The sequence below is a fragment of the Seriola dumerili genome, unplaced genomic scaffold, assembly GCF_002260705.1.
Source record: "Seriola dumerili isolate Sdu_G_001 unplaced genomic scaffold, Sdu_1.0 BDQW01000073.1, whole genome shotgun sequence".
NCBI classification, from domain to species: domain Eukaryota; kingdom Metazoa; phylum Chordata; class Actinopteri; order Carangiformes; family Carangidae; genus Seriola; species Seriola dumerili.
Window position 1 is genome coordinate 4506731 of NW_019174328.1, and position 18358 is coordinate 4525088.

At 43.8% G+C, this 18358-nt stretch overlaps 1 protein-coding gene across 1 annotated transcript in view; it reads right to left on the reverse strand.

Moving 5' to 3' along the window:
- The window catches only part of unc5b (unc-5 netrin receptor B), a 35572-nt gene extending 21412 nt beyond the window's left edge, over nt 1–14160 (reverse strand). Inside the window, exons 1-2 of the mRNA XM_022744003.1 lie at nt 14119–14160; nt 13895–13945 (exon numbers count right to left, since the gene is read on the reverse strand). Of these exons, the coding sequence (XP_022599724.1) occupies nt 13895–13945; nt 14119–14160 (93 nt within the window). The remainder of the gene's footprint in view (nt 1–13894; nt 13946–14118) is intronic.
- Nucleotides 14161–18358: the final 4198 nt, after the last annotated feature.

The window sequence follows — 18358 nt, forward strand, 5'->3', positions numbered from 1 at the left end:
ACTCACCATGGTGACTCTCTAACAGACTTCATCTCTCATACAGACAGGCACACACATTCCTCTTCTGGTCCTCCTTGATTCTTACTTACCTTCTTTCTCTGCCAGTGGCTCTTTAAGTTTTTTTATTCACTCTTACTAGCAACTGCCAAGGCCTTTTATTTTTTAAACAAGACCCATAAGCTGCAGACTGAGAAGACCAAATGATATCAAACAATATCAGTTTCATCTTTGTGTTTTCAGCACAGCAACAAGTCCAAGACATGTTAGCCTAGCTTGACACAAATAGTGAAAACAAGAGAAATGCAACTAAGCTAGCTATATCAAAAGAAGACAAAAAAACTCAACATATGTTATCTTTTGTAATCAACAGTTAGTTACAGTTTTTAATCTTTTTCTTGAAGAATCTGTTGTACGTCTCAAAAGTATGTTATTGTGGAGCTGCTGCATTTCTCTACATAATTAACCGCTTGTCATTAGCTAGTAAGCGCAACAGATGCTGCTGTATGAAGCTAGTTCGTCAATACACAAAACATCTGCACTATGTATAGACATCAACGTTGTATTTTTTGTATTATTTTAAAAATGTGTTAATTACATAACACCAAAAATAAGATACTATGAGCTATGCTAGCTGCTATCTTCCTCTCACATATGGACCATATGGCTAGGTGGACACATCCAAGACCATTTGTTTTATTGGAAATACATGTGAAAGTGTTGACTTCCCGACAATGACTTCAGGCACAGCAGGGCACAAACACATGTTGCTTTTGTACTCTTTCCCTATTATCCTAGCCAAATACTGTCAAGAGTCACATACATGTAATCATGTTTGTTACGGGAACTTGTGAGCTGCAACTGATTTGGAAGTTCATGATAGCAGTGGAAATATCACACCCTTGATTGGTTCCAACATGTTAATGAGGACGCCTGCGGAGTGGCTATTTCTATGGAGTGTGAAGGCTCCTCTGTTACATCAACATATGAACAAGAGTGTATAATTGATTGTATGAGTGAGTAAGAAAGATGGAATCTGTGTGAGCCAGAGAAACGGCAAAAAACGGCACAGAAAAAGTGTAAGTTTGTGTGTGTGTGTGTGTGCGCGGGCGTATGTGTGTGTGTGTGTGTGTGTTTTTGTGTGTGTGTATGAGAAAGAAGGAGGTGACAGGAGGCTGGAAAACAGATTGGCAGAGGGAGAAGTCCAAGCCGGTGATGGAGATGCGGAGTGACAGAAATGCTTTGCTTGTCCATCCAGCATGTCCGGGCGACAGGAGGAGAGAAAGCAAGCCTGAGGACACGGTAACACAAATCCACACACACACATGTGCACACACAACAAATGCAGAGGCTTAGAAGGCCTGTTTTACAGATCTGCTTGTAAATAGAGTGTTATCCCACACTCTTAGCTGCAAGGTGTGTTACCCTGCAACCCTCTAATTGTAAATGAAGTGTGACCTGCCCTTTTTCAAAGGACTCATCTTCTGTCTCTTTTTTTCCCATAAGCCCTTGGTGTCATAATGACATTTAATCAGCCCTGTTGTAGGGTATGCCAGGGGGGAAAGACACACACACGCACACACACACACACACACACACACACACACACACACACACACATGTGAACATGTTATCCAAGTACGTGGTTCCAGACAGTAAGGCCCAATGACAGGGTGAGAGTCAGCAGTGTTTTTTTACTGATAACTGGGTGAATAGTGGAGAATTTTGTGGCTGTTTCACGTGGACCCACACTATTCAAACTGTGGATGTGAGAGGTAGGGCGGGCGTGTTTGTAACAGACTATGGATTATATTTACCCACTGTGTATCCAAGGGACAGCCTACTCTGAGTAAGATTCTTTGACTGTGTTTTTGGATGTGTGGGTGAGTGTGACTGTGAGAGTGGGAGCGCTAAGAGGATTTGCGCTTGTGTTGTAGCTGTGATCCCACTGCTGCTACTGGTGCATTTGAATAGACAGAGGGGGGGGGGCTACATCGTGGCTGAACGTGTGCTCTGTCACAGCTAGGGGGCACCACCCCCCCACGGCGCTCATTAATCATGGCCCATCAAAAAGTGGCCCTGTGCTGTTTGTGTGTGCCCTGACGACCACCTACTGCATGGGAACACAGGCGCACACAAGCACCACTATCAATCACTATCAGAGGTGGAGAGAGGGAGAGAGAGGGGTGAGGAAACAGTGAGGGAGGGAGGGAGGGAAGGAGAGGAGACAGAGTGGGTGAGACAATGTTGTTTCCCTATTATCCTCTCGAAATTACAGACCAATGTCACAACTATTACTTGGAGGAGGTCAAACTCATATGGTAGAATGAGACTTTGTGTGTGTGTGTGTGTGTGTGTGTGTGTGTGTATGTGTGTGTGTGTGTGTAGACATAACTGTATGTGTTGAGTGTAAGGCGCCACTGCTTGTCTGCTCCACCACTGTACAGCTGCTTCATGAGAGTTGCGCAAATCTACCCAGAGTGGCTGGTTGCCATGGTAGGTATTCACATGGAGCCGGCTCCTCTAGAGGCCTGCAGTCTACACAGCCATTAACTATGGTGCACACACTACAGCTAGACCCACACACACATATTGTCTGTAGTCTGTCTCTGTCTCTCCATCGCTCTTTCTTTTGCCACCTCACGCCTTCCATTTGGAAGTCTTGTTGAAATAAGTGTTTCTAAGTGTGCGTGTGTCTTTGTGTGCACGTACATATAGTGAATAGGTGAGCAGTACAGTGGGATGAGTGTTTGGAAGCTGGGGCCGTTTAAATGGCAGTAATTACATGAGAAGATGAGCTGCATTCCTTTCCGAGGGCAGGCTGATTACAGGCCTCTCCTCTCTGGGCCCCTGTAATTACCTACTCCCCCCCCCCCCCCCCACCCTCCATCCCACTTGTACTTCATGTCTCTGCTCTCAGCCTACGCGGGGGCTAGCAAGCAACGTATCACACACCCCTTCCCACCACCACCACCACGACCATTCCGGTCCTCTGATTCACCTCTCTCCCAACTCCTGCAACACTCCACCTCTCCTTCCCCTCACCAGGTCACTCCTCTGTCCTCTCTCGTTGCTCCTCGAACTGATTACTACTCACTCATGCACATACACACAAACATATACACCTATACACACACACACACACACACACACACAAAAAAACACTAAGAGACCACTCAGCATCTTTTCTTTGCATTTCTGAAAATAGGAGACAGGATCCTGCATTATGCATATAAATAGTGCACTTCTCACCAAGGGCCATATTAGTCAGTTCTTAATGAAAACTAATTCTACTACTGCTGCTGCCCCGACTCCAGGCCTGTTTCTGTGTGTACAGATGAGGCGGCTGCTGTCAAATGCCGGTCACTCTTGTCTCATGGCTACTCTTTAAGACAAGACTTGACAGCTCCTGCCTTACAGGTAAATCCATGCTCTGTCTCACCCACCTTTTGTCTCCCTCACAGACATAAACACACAGTATGGGTGGGGTGGTGCACATGACCTCACACAAACACAAACCACAACAAAACCAGTAAGTCCATCCCAGTCGGGGATTCCGGTAAGACTGGAGACACACAGACAGTCAAATTACATGTGCCTCACCCAAACACCCCTCAATTGTTGCACCAGCACAACAGCCTTCAGTTCCTGCTACCCTTTCATTTGTGTTCAAGCACATATTCAGCGAGGAACTCATTTACAGTTTGTTAATTAAAAAGCTCTCTGAGTTTCAAGATCCTCAATGTTTTTGGTTTATGTTTGAGATGTTGTCAAGGGGCACCATCACGTGTCCGTGTGTTAAATCAGGGGCATGGACTGTGATCATGAGAATAGTCGGCAAAAGGCGTCACAACATATGTGTTTTTTATTATTTGATATGACAACTCAGCTCCCTTGAGATAGGAAGACGACCCGATCAAACTTCCTTTACAAATCACATCAGACACCCTGAGCAGGTGATAATGAAGAGAGAGGAGACTGATGGGGAATGGGGGGGTGAGCTGGAGAGAGAAAACTAAAACATCACGGGGCGGCTGGATTAAAAATGAAACGTCTCCTTCTCTTCGAGCATTTTGAAGACAGAGAGCAGGAGGAAGGGAGACAGAAATAGAGCTAGTCGGGGGGAGAACTTCAGGGGAAGGACACGAAAGTAAGCACAGGTAACCTAGCTAATGTAAGGTGGTGGTGGAGGGAGAGAGGGGGTGAGGCTGGGAGCTTTGCTGTAAGTGGGTAGCCTTGCTGGAGGGGAGGGAGGGAAGGAGGGAGGATGTGTGGACGGAAAGAGCAAGGGAGGAAGAGATGGAGAGAGACTCAGAAACACTCCCTGGGTGCAGATCAAGTGCAACTCTTGATTGGTGTGAGTGAGTGAGTGCGTGTGTGTGTGTGTGTGTGTGTGTGTGTGTGTGTGTGTGTGTGTGAGTGTGTGTGTGTGTGTGAGTGTGAGTGTGTGTGTGTGTGCATACTGTGGGCATTGGCTATGGTTGCCACGATTGCCAGTGCTATTAGAGATGCCTGCTGCTGTAATGTGTTGTGACAGGGGCTGATTCTTGTGACTAACTGCTTTGGCAGAAGAGCTCCTCTGTCATGCTAATGAACAGATGAGGAGATGAGCCGGATTGACAGCGGATCGACGGGCCATGCACATGAATCCTCACACACATACACACACAAACACACAAACAGAGGGTGAGACGGTATATACAAAGACACGAGCAGACCTTGCTGTCATGAATGTGTACACCACATGACACAATGATGCAGACATCTCCACTCACAAATAACTAGTTACCGAGTGATTGTGACAGAGGTGACAACACATTGAAAAACAAAGTGAGATGAAAAAAAAACAAAAAAAAAAAACTCATGTACATGCACAGATGCATGATCACACCACACACAAACACAGCGGGGTTGGCGTCACTCTGTTCCTTCATTGCGTCCCCTTGCATCAGAGAAATCCCTAGATATGCGGTGCACAACAAGCAACATGCTGTGGGCTAGCCTCTGTATGTGTATGTGTGTGTGTGTGTGTGTGTGTGTGTGTGTGTGTGTGTGTGAGAGGGAGATATGGTTTGTGAGCTTTGGAAAATTTGTAAAATGTACCCGTCAATGTAAACAGGCTACAAGCAAAGACATTGGCAAAACTTACTTGACGATTAAAAATTAAATATATACAATGATATCAAATTGCTGGATAGCACAAGAAGGCTTGGATAACATTTTTAACAAGAACTCTTTAAAAACAAGTCCGATTATAACAAGATATTAAAATAAAAATGAGAAAGATGAAGATAGAAATAGGCAGATGGCAGAGCGAGAGAGGTAGGCAAGGAACAGAAACGATTAGGGCACTAATAGGAAGAAAATCCATGTTGGAGGGGATAGATGATGTGAGGTGATGTGGCGATAGCAGGGAGGACAAATGGGATGGCAGAAGATAGAGGAGCAATTCAACCTCCTCACCCTGCAGAATGTGGGGGGCTTGTAAGCAAAAGAAGTGCTGTGCAGACGCAAATGGCTGTTTTATCCTTTTGATCTTTTTTCCTTCACTCCCTTTGTACCTCACTTCATCATTCTCTCAAAATATATTTCCCTCCCTGCCTCAACTCAGACACGCTCGCTCAAATCAGGCCAAAGGAGAAAAGGAGAAAGACGAGTTTTCCACCCAGACCTTTTGTTTCAGTGAACCAAATCTGGGTCTACGCTGCACGTTTGTTGCCCTATTTTGATCTTAAGTCATTATTCCTTACATTTTCAAGAAAAAAGAAAAAAGAAAATATTGAAAAAGTTATCACGGCACTTTTTGTTTTTCCAAACCAAGGGAAAGAAAAAAAAAGGAAAGGAAAGGAAAAAATGTAAACCCAGAGGAAGTCAAACTTCAGATGGAAATGTGCAGTTCAAGATACGAAGGGAAAAACATACCACACTGACTGCCAGGTAATCTCAGCGCAGTGCAGCACCAAAACATAAAAGTAATAACTAAAGCACAAGCATCTCACAGACTATCACTTGAGGCCAGGCCAGCTTCTCCATATCTGGCAATCTCAGCCGCTAACAGATTGTGAAACACTGAGAATTGAAGACTCTTCATCGCACAAAGGGACTGGTAGCATCGCTGCTAACTTATCTGCAACCTGGACAAGCCCGTGTGTGTCTCTGCTCTACACTACAAATGTAAATCTTATTATGTTTCAGGTCAAAATATCGGTTCTCTCCCCAGTGTGATGAGTCAGCATTTTGCGCATCAATCATTCATGAGGCTATGGTTCCTGTCTGATGTCAAAAGTTTTTCGCTGCTCTTCAGTGCAGCTACTGGAACGTGTCCTTGACCCAGGGACAGGACGGGGGACTGGGCTGGAGCGGAAATGAGGACATCCCTGAGCCTCGGGCCAGGACCAGTATGACTGGACTGGCAGGAATGGCCGTGATGGAGAGCGGTGATGAAGAGAGCATGACGAAATCCCCTTGGCATAGACAAATAAAACAGGCGGCTGTGAATGGGAGAGAAAGCGTGCTTGTGTGTGTGTGTGCACAAGCTGAAAGAGGGAGAGATGGATGGAAGGAGAGGCAGAGTGTCACCAACCAGACGCCCAGGGCCAGCACAGACTGATGGTGACACTGAGTGGCCAGAGTGTGCAACACTGTGACAATAATGATGAGAGACTCTTTCCTGATCTCTCACTGGCTTCGTCTTCTTCTTCTTCTTCTTCTTCTTCTTCTCTTCCCCTCTCCTCTGTCTGTCACCCCTTGCAGCAAGCTCACGCTTTGAGCCACACCCCGGACTCTGTGTCCTCCTCTGGCCGAGGTCAAACTGCATCACGCAGCAAAGTCTCCAGATCCTACAAACCCCACTCCACAGAAAAAGACTCCAAAAAGTTTTTTTTTTCATTCTCATGAGCAAAATACAAAACATTGAAAAACTGAAGAAATTTTGAGGGGAAGCTTTTTGGGCTTTTGGGCTCTTGGGCTTTCGACTGGTAGAAACAGAAGATGTATGAGCAGGTTCCAGCACATTATCATTTATCTAACAAGCCTAAGTGTCTACAGCCGCGCTACCGGCTGTGTGAGGCTACACTGAAGCACAGCAGTGCTTTGAGCTAAATGCTAACATCAGCAACACGCTCACAATGACAATGCTAACATGCCGATGTTCATCAGGTAAAAGGAGAATGTCTAGTTTTACATGTATTTGGTCATTAACAAAATTAATGGATCATTTATTGATAGTAAGTGTTTAGTGGTTAATATACCTCATCCTCATGAGTGTGTGAACTCAACTTCTTCAAATTTGGTGCAAACTTGGATTTAAGGATGAACCAATTAGAATTTGGTGGTCAAAGGTCAAAGGTCAAGGTCACTGTGACCTCACAAAACACTCATCATAACTCAAGAATTCATACATTAATTATGAGACAATTTATTACAAATGTCTAAAAGGATACAGTGATGGAGTGATGGCATTTTATATCCAAACAGTAAAAGGTCAACATCTCTGTGACATCATAATGTTCTGCAAAAACACCATGGCCATTATTCAATGCTGTAACTCAGGAAGGGGAGATTGTGATCATATTTCCAGCAACCTGGTTGGTTGGCAGAGGAATACAACAGCAGGTGGTAATTCTGTTATTTGCTATTTGGTTTTCCTTGCACGTTAAATTCATGTGTGGAAAGAAATAAAATGGATTGACATGATCAAAAGTATAATCTGACATTTTTCTGGTCCTTGTCCCATCACCCTGGATCTATGCCAGTGGAGGGGGGGGGGGGGCATGGCTGTGGTTCCAGTGGACAGAAGGGCATTAATTCTCTGTCCCGGATCCTAATGGCCATGGCCCACTGAACCTCTCACAAACCAGAGGCCGCACAGAGTCACGACTCCTCCTCTGCTCTGACTCCCAACAGCATTGTTTTGTTTACACTGTACATTTTTATTTTTATGACCGGTGCACTTGTGTATGTTTTCAGTGTGGTCCTTAGTGTGTGTGTGTGTGTGTGTGTGTGTGTGTGTGTGTGTGTGTGTGTATGTGTGTGGCCCAGCTAGTTACTCAGTGCTCCCTCTTCCCCTCTTGCTCTCTCTCTCTCTTTCTCTCTCTATCTCTCTGTTCAGCTTCACCCAGCTGAAGCCATGGCAGCAGTGCTGGTTAAGAGGTTTGTGTATCCCATTAGGATGATGAAGAGGCCTTTCATCAGTACACTCCCTCTGGCCAGGCGCTGACAGGAGCTTTACCTCGACAAGCCTCTCACACACCGCTCGACGTGAGACAGCACCCAGCGAAGAGGTCCGCAGGCGGTACACATACTCACTGACAAACACACACAGCTGCTCACACACACACAGCTGCTCACACACACACACACACACACACACACACACACACACACACACACACACACACACACACACACACACAGACACACACAGACACAGACTTTCTTGCTAACTTTTCACTTTCAATCTGAGATCCATTTTTAACAGTAGCCAATAGAGTTCATTGTACGAGGAGTGGAGACAAAAGAGGGCTGGAGAGGAAGAAAAGTCTTGACTAATTCTGACTCGCTACTCCGATCTATTTTTAATCACTGCCAAACGAGGACTAATAGTGTAACGGCCGCGCAGGGCTCCGTCCAGATGGGCAAAGTAATTTTTCAGGAGGGGGAGAGTGGGAGGAAGAAGACAGAACGTGAGGACGGAAGAGGAAAAAAGAGACAGGAATAGAGAGGGACAAGACAAAGATGGAGAGAGCGTACAAGAGAGAGAGGAAAAGAGGGAGTGAGAGAGACAGAGATTAATAAAGACGGAGCGAGAGACAGAGAAGCCACAGGAGCCAAGATGACCTGGATTCATAGGACCAGTATTGATTACTTAAGGATGAAAAAGCCGAAGAAAGAGCTCTGCTTTGAGAGCAGATAAATGAACTCGCACGCAGAGACCTGGAAAGAAAGAAGTGGGTGAAAGTAACAAAAAAATGGTACGCATCAAGAATATAACTATTGAAGCTGCTTTGTCTGAAATCTGACAAGGTGGAAGCAAGTCAGCTGCTTAATCCACGGCTATGATGGATAACAGAGTGTGACAGGTAGGGACTGGAACTATTTGTGTGTAGGCTGGATCCACACACAAACAGCATTAACAAGAGCACACTCGCAGCATATGGGAGACTACATGATCTGATTATATTCTATTCTGTGGGATTTATGGGTCTATGTATGGAATGTTTATAGATGATATATAGGGGGTTTAAAACCACACAAACGCACACATTCTTACACACACACACTACAGAGGCCCATCTCCCCTTTAGTAGTCTGGATTATTCTGCTTCACATAGATTAATTTTGTATAATCGCTTTGGGAATTCTGAGCTCAGAGCACTGACGCCACCCAAAGATGCTGCATCAAAGACTCACAATACAATAAAATGAAAACACAGGTAAGACATGAGCTCCAGCGAACTCTAGCAAACGCTCTGTTCAGCTCCACATAACATTAATGTTAAATTTGTGGTATGTGGTGGACACTTAAATCTAAAAGAGCTTTACAGTACCAGCGCTTATGCTCCTATCCATTTCAAAACTGACAGAGACAATAGACAAACCACTTCCTGACAGTGAACAGCAGTGTACATAAATAGATTAAACTGATTATTTTTGGCCACTTTGGCTACTACTAACAAGTTGTAAACACAAGACTCACATACCACTATTATTACCTTTTAAGATGATATAGCTAACAGTTAGAAAACAGTTTTTTATTGACACATCCAGCGGAAGCAGAGCAGCGTTCATTTGTAGTTATGTCTCTTGCAATAATAATAATAATAATCCAATAATAACTCTCCTTTTAGCTCTTCTTTGGTTTCCACCAACTCCTGAGGGAAGACTGATGGCTCTTAGCTGCTAAATGTTCCACTATGTTCGCTAGCTAGTGGCTAACATCTTCCTGGCGTTTGGTGCTGAGCATGTAGCACACAGTGGGTACTTGATGAAAGCAGCTTACTCCTACAGCTGAAAACGACACCGGTGAAAGCATTGACACCGAACCAGAGAATTGAAGTTGTGGGCCAGAAAACCAAAGCACAAAGTTTAAAGACGTTTTTATGCTCTGTAGAGTTAAAGGAGACTGCACGAGTGACCCCTTTGACTTAACAAATAGTCATCCGATCCTCTATCAATACAAAAATATTGATTATAGGAGTTTTAAACAGATAAAGTGTTTTACAGGCCTCAGTATAGAGTATGCAGGTGCTGTGACAGTACCGATTCTAAACTTTCTATTTTCTCTCGCCAGATGTCTCGGGATAGAAAATCCCTAATACTGATGGTCCATAGAGCAACAACAGTGCAGCTCTTGAATGGTCATACTGTGCTGGAAAGCTTAAGAATAGAACTGCTTGACCCTCATATGGCTGCGGTCAGTTGGGTCATTTGTGAGGCACAATGGCACACTGCAAACATAAAGGTGTTTATATCTTTCCCACAATTTACAATCTATTCAGCATGGCTGACTTCACAACTTCTATTTTCCCCAACAACAAAGAACCAGCTTTTGCTGTGTGCAAGAGAGTGTTGAGGATGTGCGGCTGGAGAACATTCAGGTGTTTGTAGTTGAGATTACAGAACCCATGCGAGATATACAATGCTATTCTGTTAGTATTGTGAGTTACATCATATGCGCAATAATAAGACTGGGCCTGTTTGAATAGTTAACACGCTAGTTACACACCAAAAAGCAAACAGCAAATGATTGATGTAAATGAAATGAGACGCTGTGTGCGTGCAGCTTCTGTGTAAATATGCATTAAGTGAAATTTATGAGAGACTATCAAGTCGGCAGCACACTGCAGCTAGTTCATAACATTCAGGATTCATGTTGAGGCTTCTCTTATAGCTCACACTGGTGCCCTCATAACATACAACACTGCAACACTGCAATTTATTCACGGCAAATCTGTAGGTCAGAGGTCACAGCCCTCTGATAATTCTACATCCCAGGCTTCATTGCTCAATATTATAATACCGTCATGGTTCTGCTGCATAACAACTGATAAAAAACCAAAAATCAGGGCTTCATGCACATGCCTGTGCTTTGGCCTCACCTTTCTGTGACCCTTGACCTGTCATCTCTATCTGTGATAGCCTCCCCTTAGTTGGTCCCCGCTCTGAGCCACAGCCAGCATGACTACTCTGCATACATATAGTATGTGGGAAAACAACACGTTACAATCTCAATTTAATTGCCTGACACAGGGGCTCCCTACTGTGTTTTCTCCCCATGAAAAATTATAGCATGGACAGCAAAACTACTCTAAAAGTACAAGCACATTACATTAATATACATTACACAGTCTGCAATCATTTTAATGGCTGGTGAGACACTGAAAGCAATCAGTGGGGCAAATTAAAAAAAAGAAGGAAAGAGGGATAGAAAGACACGGGGAAGCAACGTGGACGGGATGAAGTGAAGCTACCTGTGTACTTAAGGAGGGTGAAGATGAAAAAGAGAGAAAGTTAGCTGAGCAGAAGAGGCAATTTTGGACAGCGTGAGATTCATCATGCCGTCTTGTCTTAGACTCATCATGTTCTGAGGTGTTCCATATAACAAGGTGTGGAGATCAATAGTATCCATTTACTGAGGTGCAGCTCATCTAATCATCTGGTGCTCGGCTGCCAACAGAAGGAGCTGTGACACACACCTGGGCCTCTGAAGGAGAAAAGACTAATGAAATATACACTGCAGTCCAGTCTTTCTGCTAGTCCCCAACAGCCAGCACAAACACAGCCCCGCGCCCCCCCAGCCTCACTTCCTTCATCTCCTCCATCTCCACATATGAGCAATAAACCCGAGCTTCACCTCCTCTTCCTCCCGCCCTCTCTCTCTCCTGCTTACGCACATGCACGGGCTCTCATATGTTTGGCGAACGCTGCATATCGTGTGGTCCATTAGGAATCTGAGGGGTGTGAGGCGCACAGACCAAAATATCCACAGCACTCTGTTTCTCTCTCTCCAACTCATTGACTGAGTGCCTCTGGGCTAACCGCTCCTTGTCCCTGCTCCCCAATGCAATTCTATAATTCATCTTAATTGAGAAAAACAAGTAAGCAAAGGGGAGCAATGGAAAGACGAAAGTGCAGGTTGCGTATTTCTGGGCCTGAGGGAACTAGTGTATGTGTCTGTGAAAGGTGAATGTTGGTACTTACTGTTGCAGAAATGTATTCACCGTTTTTTCTTTTTTGTGCAAAAGTTACTTAAATGGATTTTTGTCTAATGAAGCTGAAAAAAAATCATGGAAGAAGGAAGCATACATATACAAAGGAGTACTTTTATGCAGTGATTCACTGTCATTTGGCTCAATTATTGCAGCAAACTCTTACTCTTGCACGATTTTTACGAAGGTATTTTTGGCAAGAAAATAGAGACAAAAGTTTGGACCTTCAGTGCTAATGAAGGACAGGGAATGTATTTTTATTTTCTGCACTCACTGTGATTTTTGCAAATATACTGTAATTTATTCAAGGCTTCGCTTGTTCAGATTCCCGAGCTTAGAGACAGATAAAAGGCAGATGGCAACATTATCTTGAAAATGCAACATGACGTCTGAATATCAAATTGTTGAGCGACTTTTGGGAAGCTCAAATACAGATGGAGCTCCATCTTTAACTGCACACATACAGACGTTTGCTTCAGGTAATTAGAAGAGGATTTAGGGTTTGTTTTTTTTTTTCTTGCTGTTTTTTTCTTGCTCTCGTTATGGTTATTTGAAGTTCAAAGCAAACTCCCAGTAACTGGTTGGTCAAGGCAAAAGTTGTGTTTTAGTGTACTGTTAAACATTTATGAATAAGATTATCCCTGCTGCTTCACTGTAGATCGATGCAGGATAATTGAATCAAAGGGGGGATTTCTACATTTGGTTGCCTCTGTGCTCAGCATGTACTCCCACAGTTCTGTTTGAGAATACATGTTTTTTTAGAAAATGCAGCAGTGTATCATTTGTGTTCGCTTTTATTTTTTTTATCCACTTTTTCTGGAGCCCATGCTATCTAGGGCAGTGGTCAGCAGTTTTAATCAATTTTCCAAACACAGGAGCACTACGGCAGTCAGGAAATCCCAGCAGGACAGTAGGGAATGGACATAGCAATAATAATAACACAAAATCTAATCTGAATTATGCTCTAAAGAGATTAGGTCAGAATAATCCCCAGAATAAACACAAATGGGGAGGAGGGGAGTTCGCTTGTGATCAAACGCTGCGTCGCTTTGTGTGTCTGTGGATGCTTTTATTCCTGATAGTGGAATTTGTGTGAAGTTGTGTTTGATTTTGAGTGTAAGAGTGGCGATGGTGTTTATTTTAGGAAATGAGAGTATGTCTGAGGCTAAAAGAGTTGCTATTATTAAAGCAGAATAAAATGCTTCCTATTCCTGCTCAAACAGAAAGAGTGATTCCCTCAGTCTGATGGATTCCTGAAGCCAAACGGAGTGAATTCATTTCCAAATGGGATCCACATATCTTAAAATAAATCCCCACCCAGTTAGACAAAAACCTAAAAGCCATTATCCATTTTAGGTGCAGCTACATAGTTTTAAGTGTGTGAAACACTTATCTGTCACTAGTCTGCTTGAAAAAAGAAAGATGAGCGGGTCAGTAAAAGTGTTTGTGTGATTTCAGTTTGCATGTTTTTACTAAGAACTCACATCTTAAAATTTTCTGAGTGCACTGCCAAATGCAAAATAAGCACCTCAACATCACTGATTTCAGTGTCGCCAGGAGAACTGGACAAGACATTAGCACATGTAGCAGAGTCACACTGATTATGTGTGCATCCATCCATCCATCCATCCATCCATACCGCTTATCCTTATAGGGTCACGGGGGCACTGGAGCCAATCCCAGCTCACATTGGGTGAGGACGGGGTACATCCTGGACAGGCTCCCAGTCCATCACAGGGCTGACATATAGAGACAAACAACTCATACTCACATTCACACCTATGGGCACTTTTAGAGTCACTAATTAACCTAATGTGCATGTTTTTGGACAGTTGGAGGAAGCCGGAGTTCCCGGAGAGAACATTCAAACTCCACACAAAAAGGCCCCAGGCCCGGGGTTCGAACCCAGAACCTTCTCGCTGTGAGGCGACAGTGCTACCCCCTGCACCACCATGCTGCCCTTATATGTATGAATTTAAAATAAAAAAAAAAAAACATGCAGTCAGAGTCAAAAGTAAAAGAATAGTTTGACCTTTTGGATGTCTGACAACTTCACAGTGTCATCAGGAAGTCAGTGCATCTGGCCAAGAAATTCCAGTTCCAGTATGTAACTTCCCATCAAACCACAACTTTTCACTATTGCCTTTCTGTTTGTGTGTGGATTAAACAAGAAAGATATCATGTGTTAAGTAGTAACATTTAAACCCTTTTTAAATATTTGGACTAACCCATGCTAACTGCTTCCCCTGTGCTTCCAGTATTTGTGCTAAGCTTAGCTAACAAGGCTGCATATTAAGAGTAGCGACAGATATGAGAGGGGTATTGATCTCATCTCACTCTCCACAAAAAAAGAGCATACCCTGTTCCTTAATTGCGAATGACTTGAGGCTGTACTGCATATGTTTACAGCTCCAAACTGTGATTGCGGTTGATTTGCTCCGTTTACTGCAGGGTCTCTGCTGTGGTGCTGACTGTCTGCTGAGGGTTCAGGGATCAGAGTGGACAGAGCCGGAGCAGACCTCGAGGTCACCGGCTGCCTTTCTGCTGAGCAGGCTATTGTCCAGCAGCTGCATGGCCACACCACTGCAGGTCTATTCAGAGTCTATTCAGCAGCTTCAGCTAAGTGCAATAGAAGACCCTGGTCTATTGTCTGACGCCAAGTCTGTTTGAGCTGCACCAGAGCACTCACTTCATCTCCCAGCGAGTTCAGAGAAACAGTTAAGTCTCCGTGAATGGGGGCGGATTTACACAAGTAAAAAAGACACGTTAAACACATTCAGTCCGACTCCATCTCTCGAACAGAGAGCTGCTTGACCTCGGCGACCTCTGCGGAATGTCAAACCACACTGTATGACCTCTGCTTGCTTCCCACTCAACACTCAAACATACATTTTGATACAAACAGAAAAAAGGTGCTGAAGAAGGAGGGACAAAAAAATTAAATAAAATCTTTAATTGCATACAACACTCGACCACTAGATTCATGACAAACAACAATCAGCGTCAACACAGACAGTCTTTTATATTTCTGCTCTATTTGCATTTCTCTTCTGTTGCGAGTATGAAATACAAAGCAATAAAAAATTCTATAATGCAAAAATGGGCAACAAGAGACCAGTGGCCCTGCTAGGAAGTTAGCTATTTCCAAAGTGTTGGGTAAGTGTATGATCATGTACACGAAATGGCCATATCACACTCAGTAAAAAAGCCATCTGGAGGCATCATCACATCTATGAGCTGAGTTAAGTCAGAGTGCAATGACTTTCTCATTTAGAGTGCCTCCAAAGAGCCTCATTATTACCTTCCTGGAATGCAAATGTGCTTTGGGCCAATTAAAGGTTGAGCCAATACCAATGTAAGCCCGTAAAAATCCGCCCTTCCATAATCATTCAGCAATATGACTCATGGGCAAGATCGGAACAGCGTCCAGTAAATGTGTCATGATTATGACTATGTGCTTAAAATGAATGGAGGAGCTGTGTACATCATTCCCATGGTGCTGGAGCCGAGCCACGCATATGTTAGTGTCAGTGCTTCTAATGAAATAAATAGACTTGTGATAGTACTTATTAGGCGTCCATAAGTGGCAGGTAAAGACAAGGGCCCTGTGGTGGATCAAAGGCACTTAAATGTCTCTTTTTAGATCACCCCCTATCAAAAGGTATTTAGGAGGAGGGGGGGGCTCTTTTTTGTTTGTGGAGACAGACGCCCTCATCCAGGATGTCTCTGTGTAATTACACGCCACAGAAGACCTTCATTCCTCTCCTCTTCACGGAGAGAGATGAAAGACAAGAGAGACAGAGGCATGTAATCGCTCCTCTGACTGAAAGAGGGGGAGAGGAGGTGAAGGACACAGAGAATGGAAGGACAAAAGGATGGTGAGTGGTGGTGGGGTTTTAATAAACCTCCTCTGTCTCTTGTTTACAGAGTCTCTCCTACCTCTACTGATCTCTCTCTCTCTCTCTCTCTCTCTCTCACACACACACACACACACAAACACACAGTCTCTATTTCATTATTCTCAGAGTTGCCTGTTCTTCGCCTCAGGACAGATGTGTAAATTGTTGTGCTAATGTAAGGCCCACTGCTGAGCGCTTTAGAGGGAAGGAGATTTACACACTCCTCGCCACTGTATAACTGTCACTCACAAACTCACGCTCACAAGAGCATGAAGAGGGATGCCATGAGCGACAGCATCTCAGCACACACACACACTCATCAGACCGCGCACGCGCATATGAAGTCACGCACACACACTGGTACTGACAGAGGCGTGGGTGGACATTGACATGCACACAAAAATGTTCTGTTTTTTTTTGTTTTTTGTGTGTGTGTGTGTGTGTGTGTTTTTTTCCATTCATACTCTCCTGGCCTAAATCGAACACAAAGCCTCCCTTACCTCATCACAACGGCTTCAAGAGCTGCAGTGAAGTTACAATCTGTTGCTGTTTGACTGCGAAACTCCAATATTTTTCAGTTACTGGCGTTATTTACTCTCAAGACCACTGGGGGCAAAACACCAGAAAGATATCCTTTTGTTTCTGAGGGTCTGTTGAGTTGGTAATTTTTGTGTTGTTGTTTTATCTGTGTGTTGTTTTTTTTGTTTTCTTTTTTAAAGTTTCGAATTTGACGAGGAAGTTTTTTGCTTTTCTTTGTTTCTTGCCATGATACATTAAATATCTTTGATTTTGAATGAAACAAACAATTTAAAGAGCTCTGGGAAATATTAATGAGCATTTCTCACTATTATCTGACATTTAATAAACTATAATAATAATAATCAGCATCATAAATGATAATGAAAACAATCATTGGTTACTATATTCTTACTATTTTTAAAGATTTTGTTTTCATAGTCCCGGTCACATCCCTGCTAAGCCAGCATGACCCTGGGTGATTGATAGGGATGGGATTTTATTGATCCCAATGCCATTATCAATTCTGCTTATCAGTGTGAGTCTTTATTGATTCCCTTAATGATTCCTGATCAATTTTCTGTGTGGGGAAAAAAGTAGGCCTGTGCGCAGGTTTTCAGCATCAATGCAACTGTTTTATCATCTCTGAGTCTGAACACAGTGTAAACAGTATGACTCAGGTGTGCAACGCTCCACTGTTTCACTGCTGTTTTCATTTAGGTTTTCTTAGTCAAATTCTGCAAACCCTGCCAGCATGGAGCTACTGTTATTATAACGTAGGATATTTACCCTCAGTTATGCAGGCTATAGCTGGCGGCTGCACACAGAGAAGCCTCTACTCCTCACTGAGTTACTGCAGCGCACACAACTCAGACAGGTGTGTGGCTAAAAATGATGTGAAATAAGGCGTTCTAATGGAAGATTTACCTCAACTGAAACTGAGTGAGTTAATCTGCTTGGGTAGAGCCTGTGTATGGGAAATGCTGTGGACGTGCAGCTTGGGAAGCGGCACATAGAGTGTCAAATACACGGCACTCCTGGAGTTTGAGCCAATGTTGCGTAGAAAGATGTTTCAGCATGTTGCTGGCTCGCTTGAAATGATCTTTTTTTTTTTTTATTCCTTCATGAAATGAAGCCACGCTTTGGACCGTCTCTTCGTCTTCACCGTGATTACTCCTTGTTGCAAGTCTCCAGCAGCAGAAAAACATGCCAATGATAAGCTGGGAGATTCCGATACGATTCCTGGTTCTGGACTGTAACCCGTTCTCCTTTCCCATCCCTAGTGACAAACTACTCCTCTGTCTGTCTGATGGCACCAAGGCCCTTCGGGAGGGGGGCTCCAAACAACCCATCTGCCCAGGAATCTGCCAGTCCGTCTGTCGGTCTGTCTGGCTCTCCACAGGTATGTCTGTCTGTCCCTACGTGATCCATGTTTCCTTTATTAAGCCGTGGAAGAGGAGGGCAGGAGCTGGCTGCAGCGTGAAGGTTGAAGCTATAGACAGAGAGACACCGCTCAGTGTTTAATGACCCACTATAACTATACCTATTCATCTCCCCTGGCAGAGCAGTGAAATGTCATGGAAATGGTCCTCTGCTGGAGATATTGCATCACGCTAAATCATAAGTCTTAAGACATCTCCTTGCCGGAAACTAGATTACATGAAACATGTTTCTCCCCTTTCCTTTGATGCACACAAAAAAACCTCTTTGACACAAAATGTCACAAAGAATGCTTCA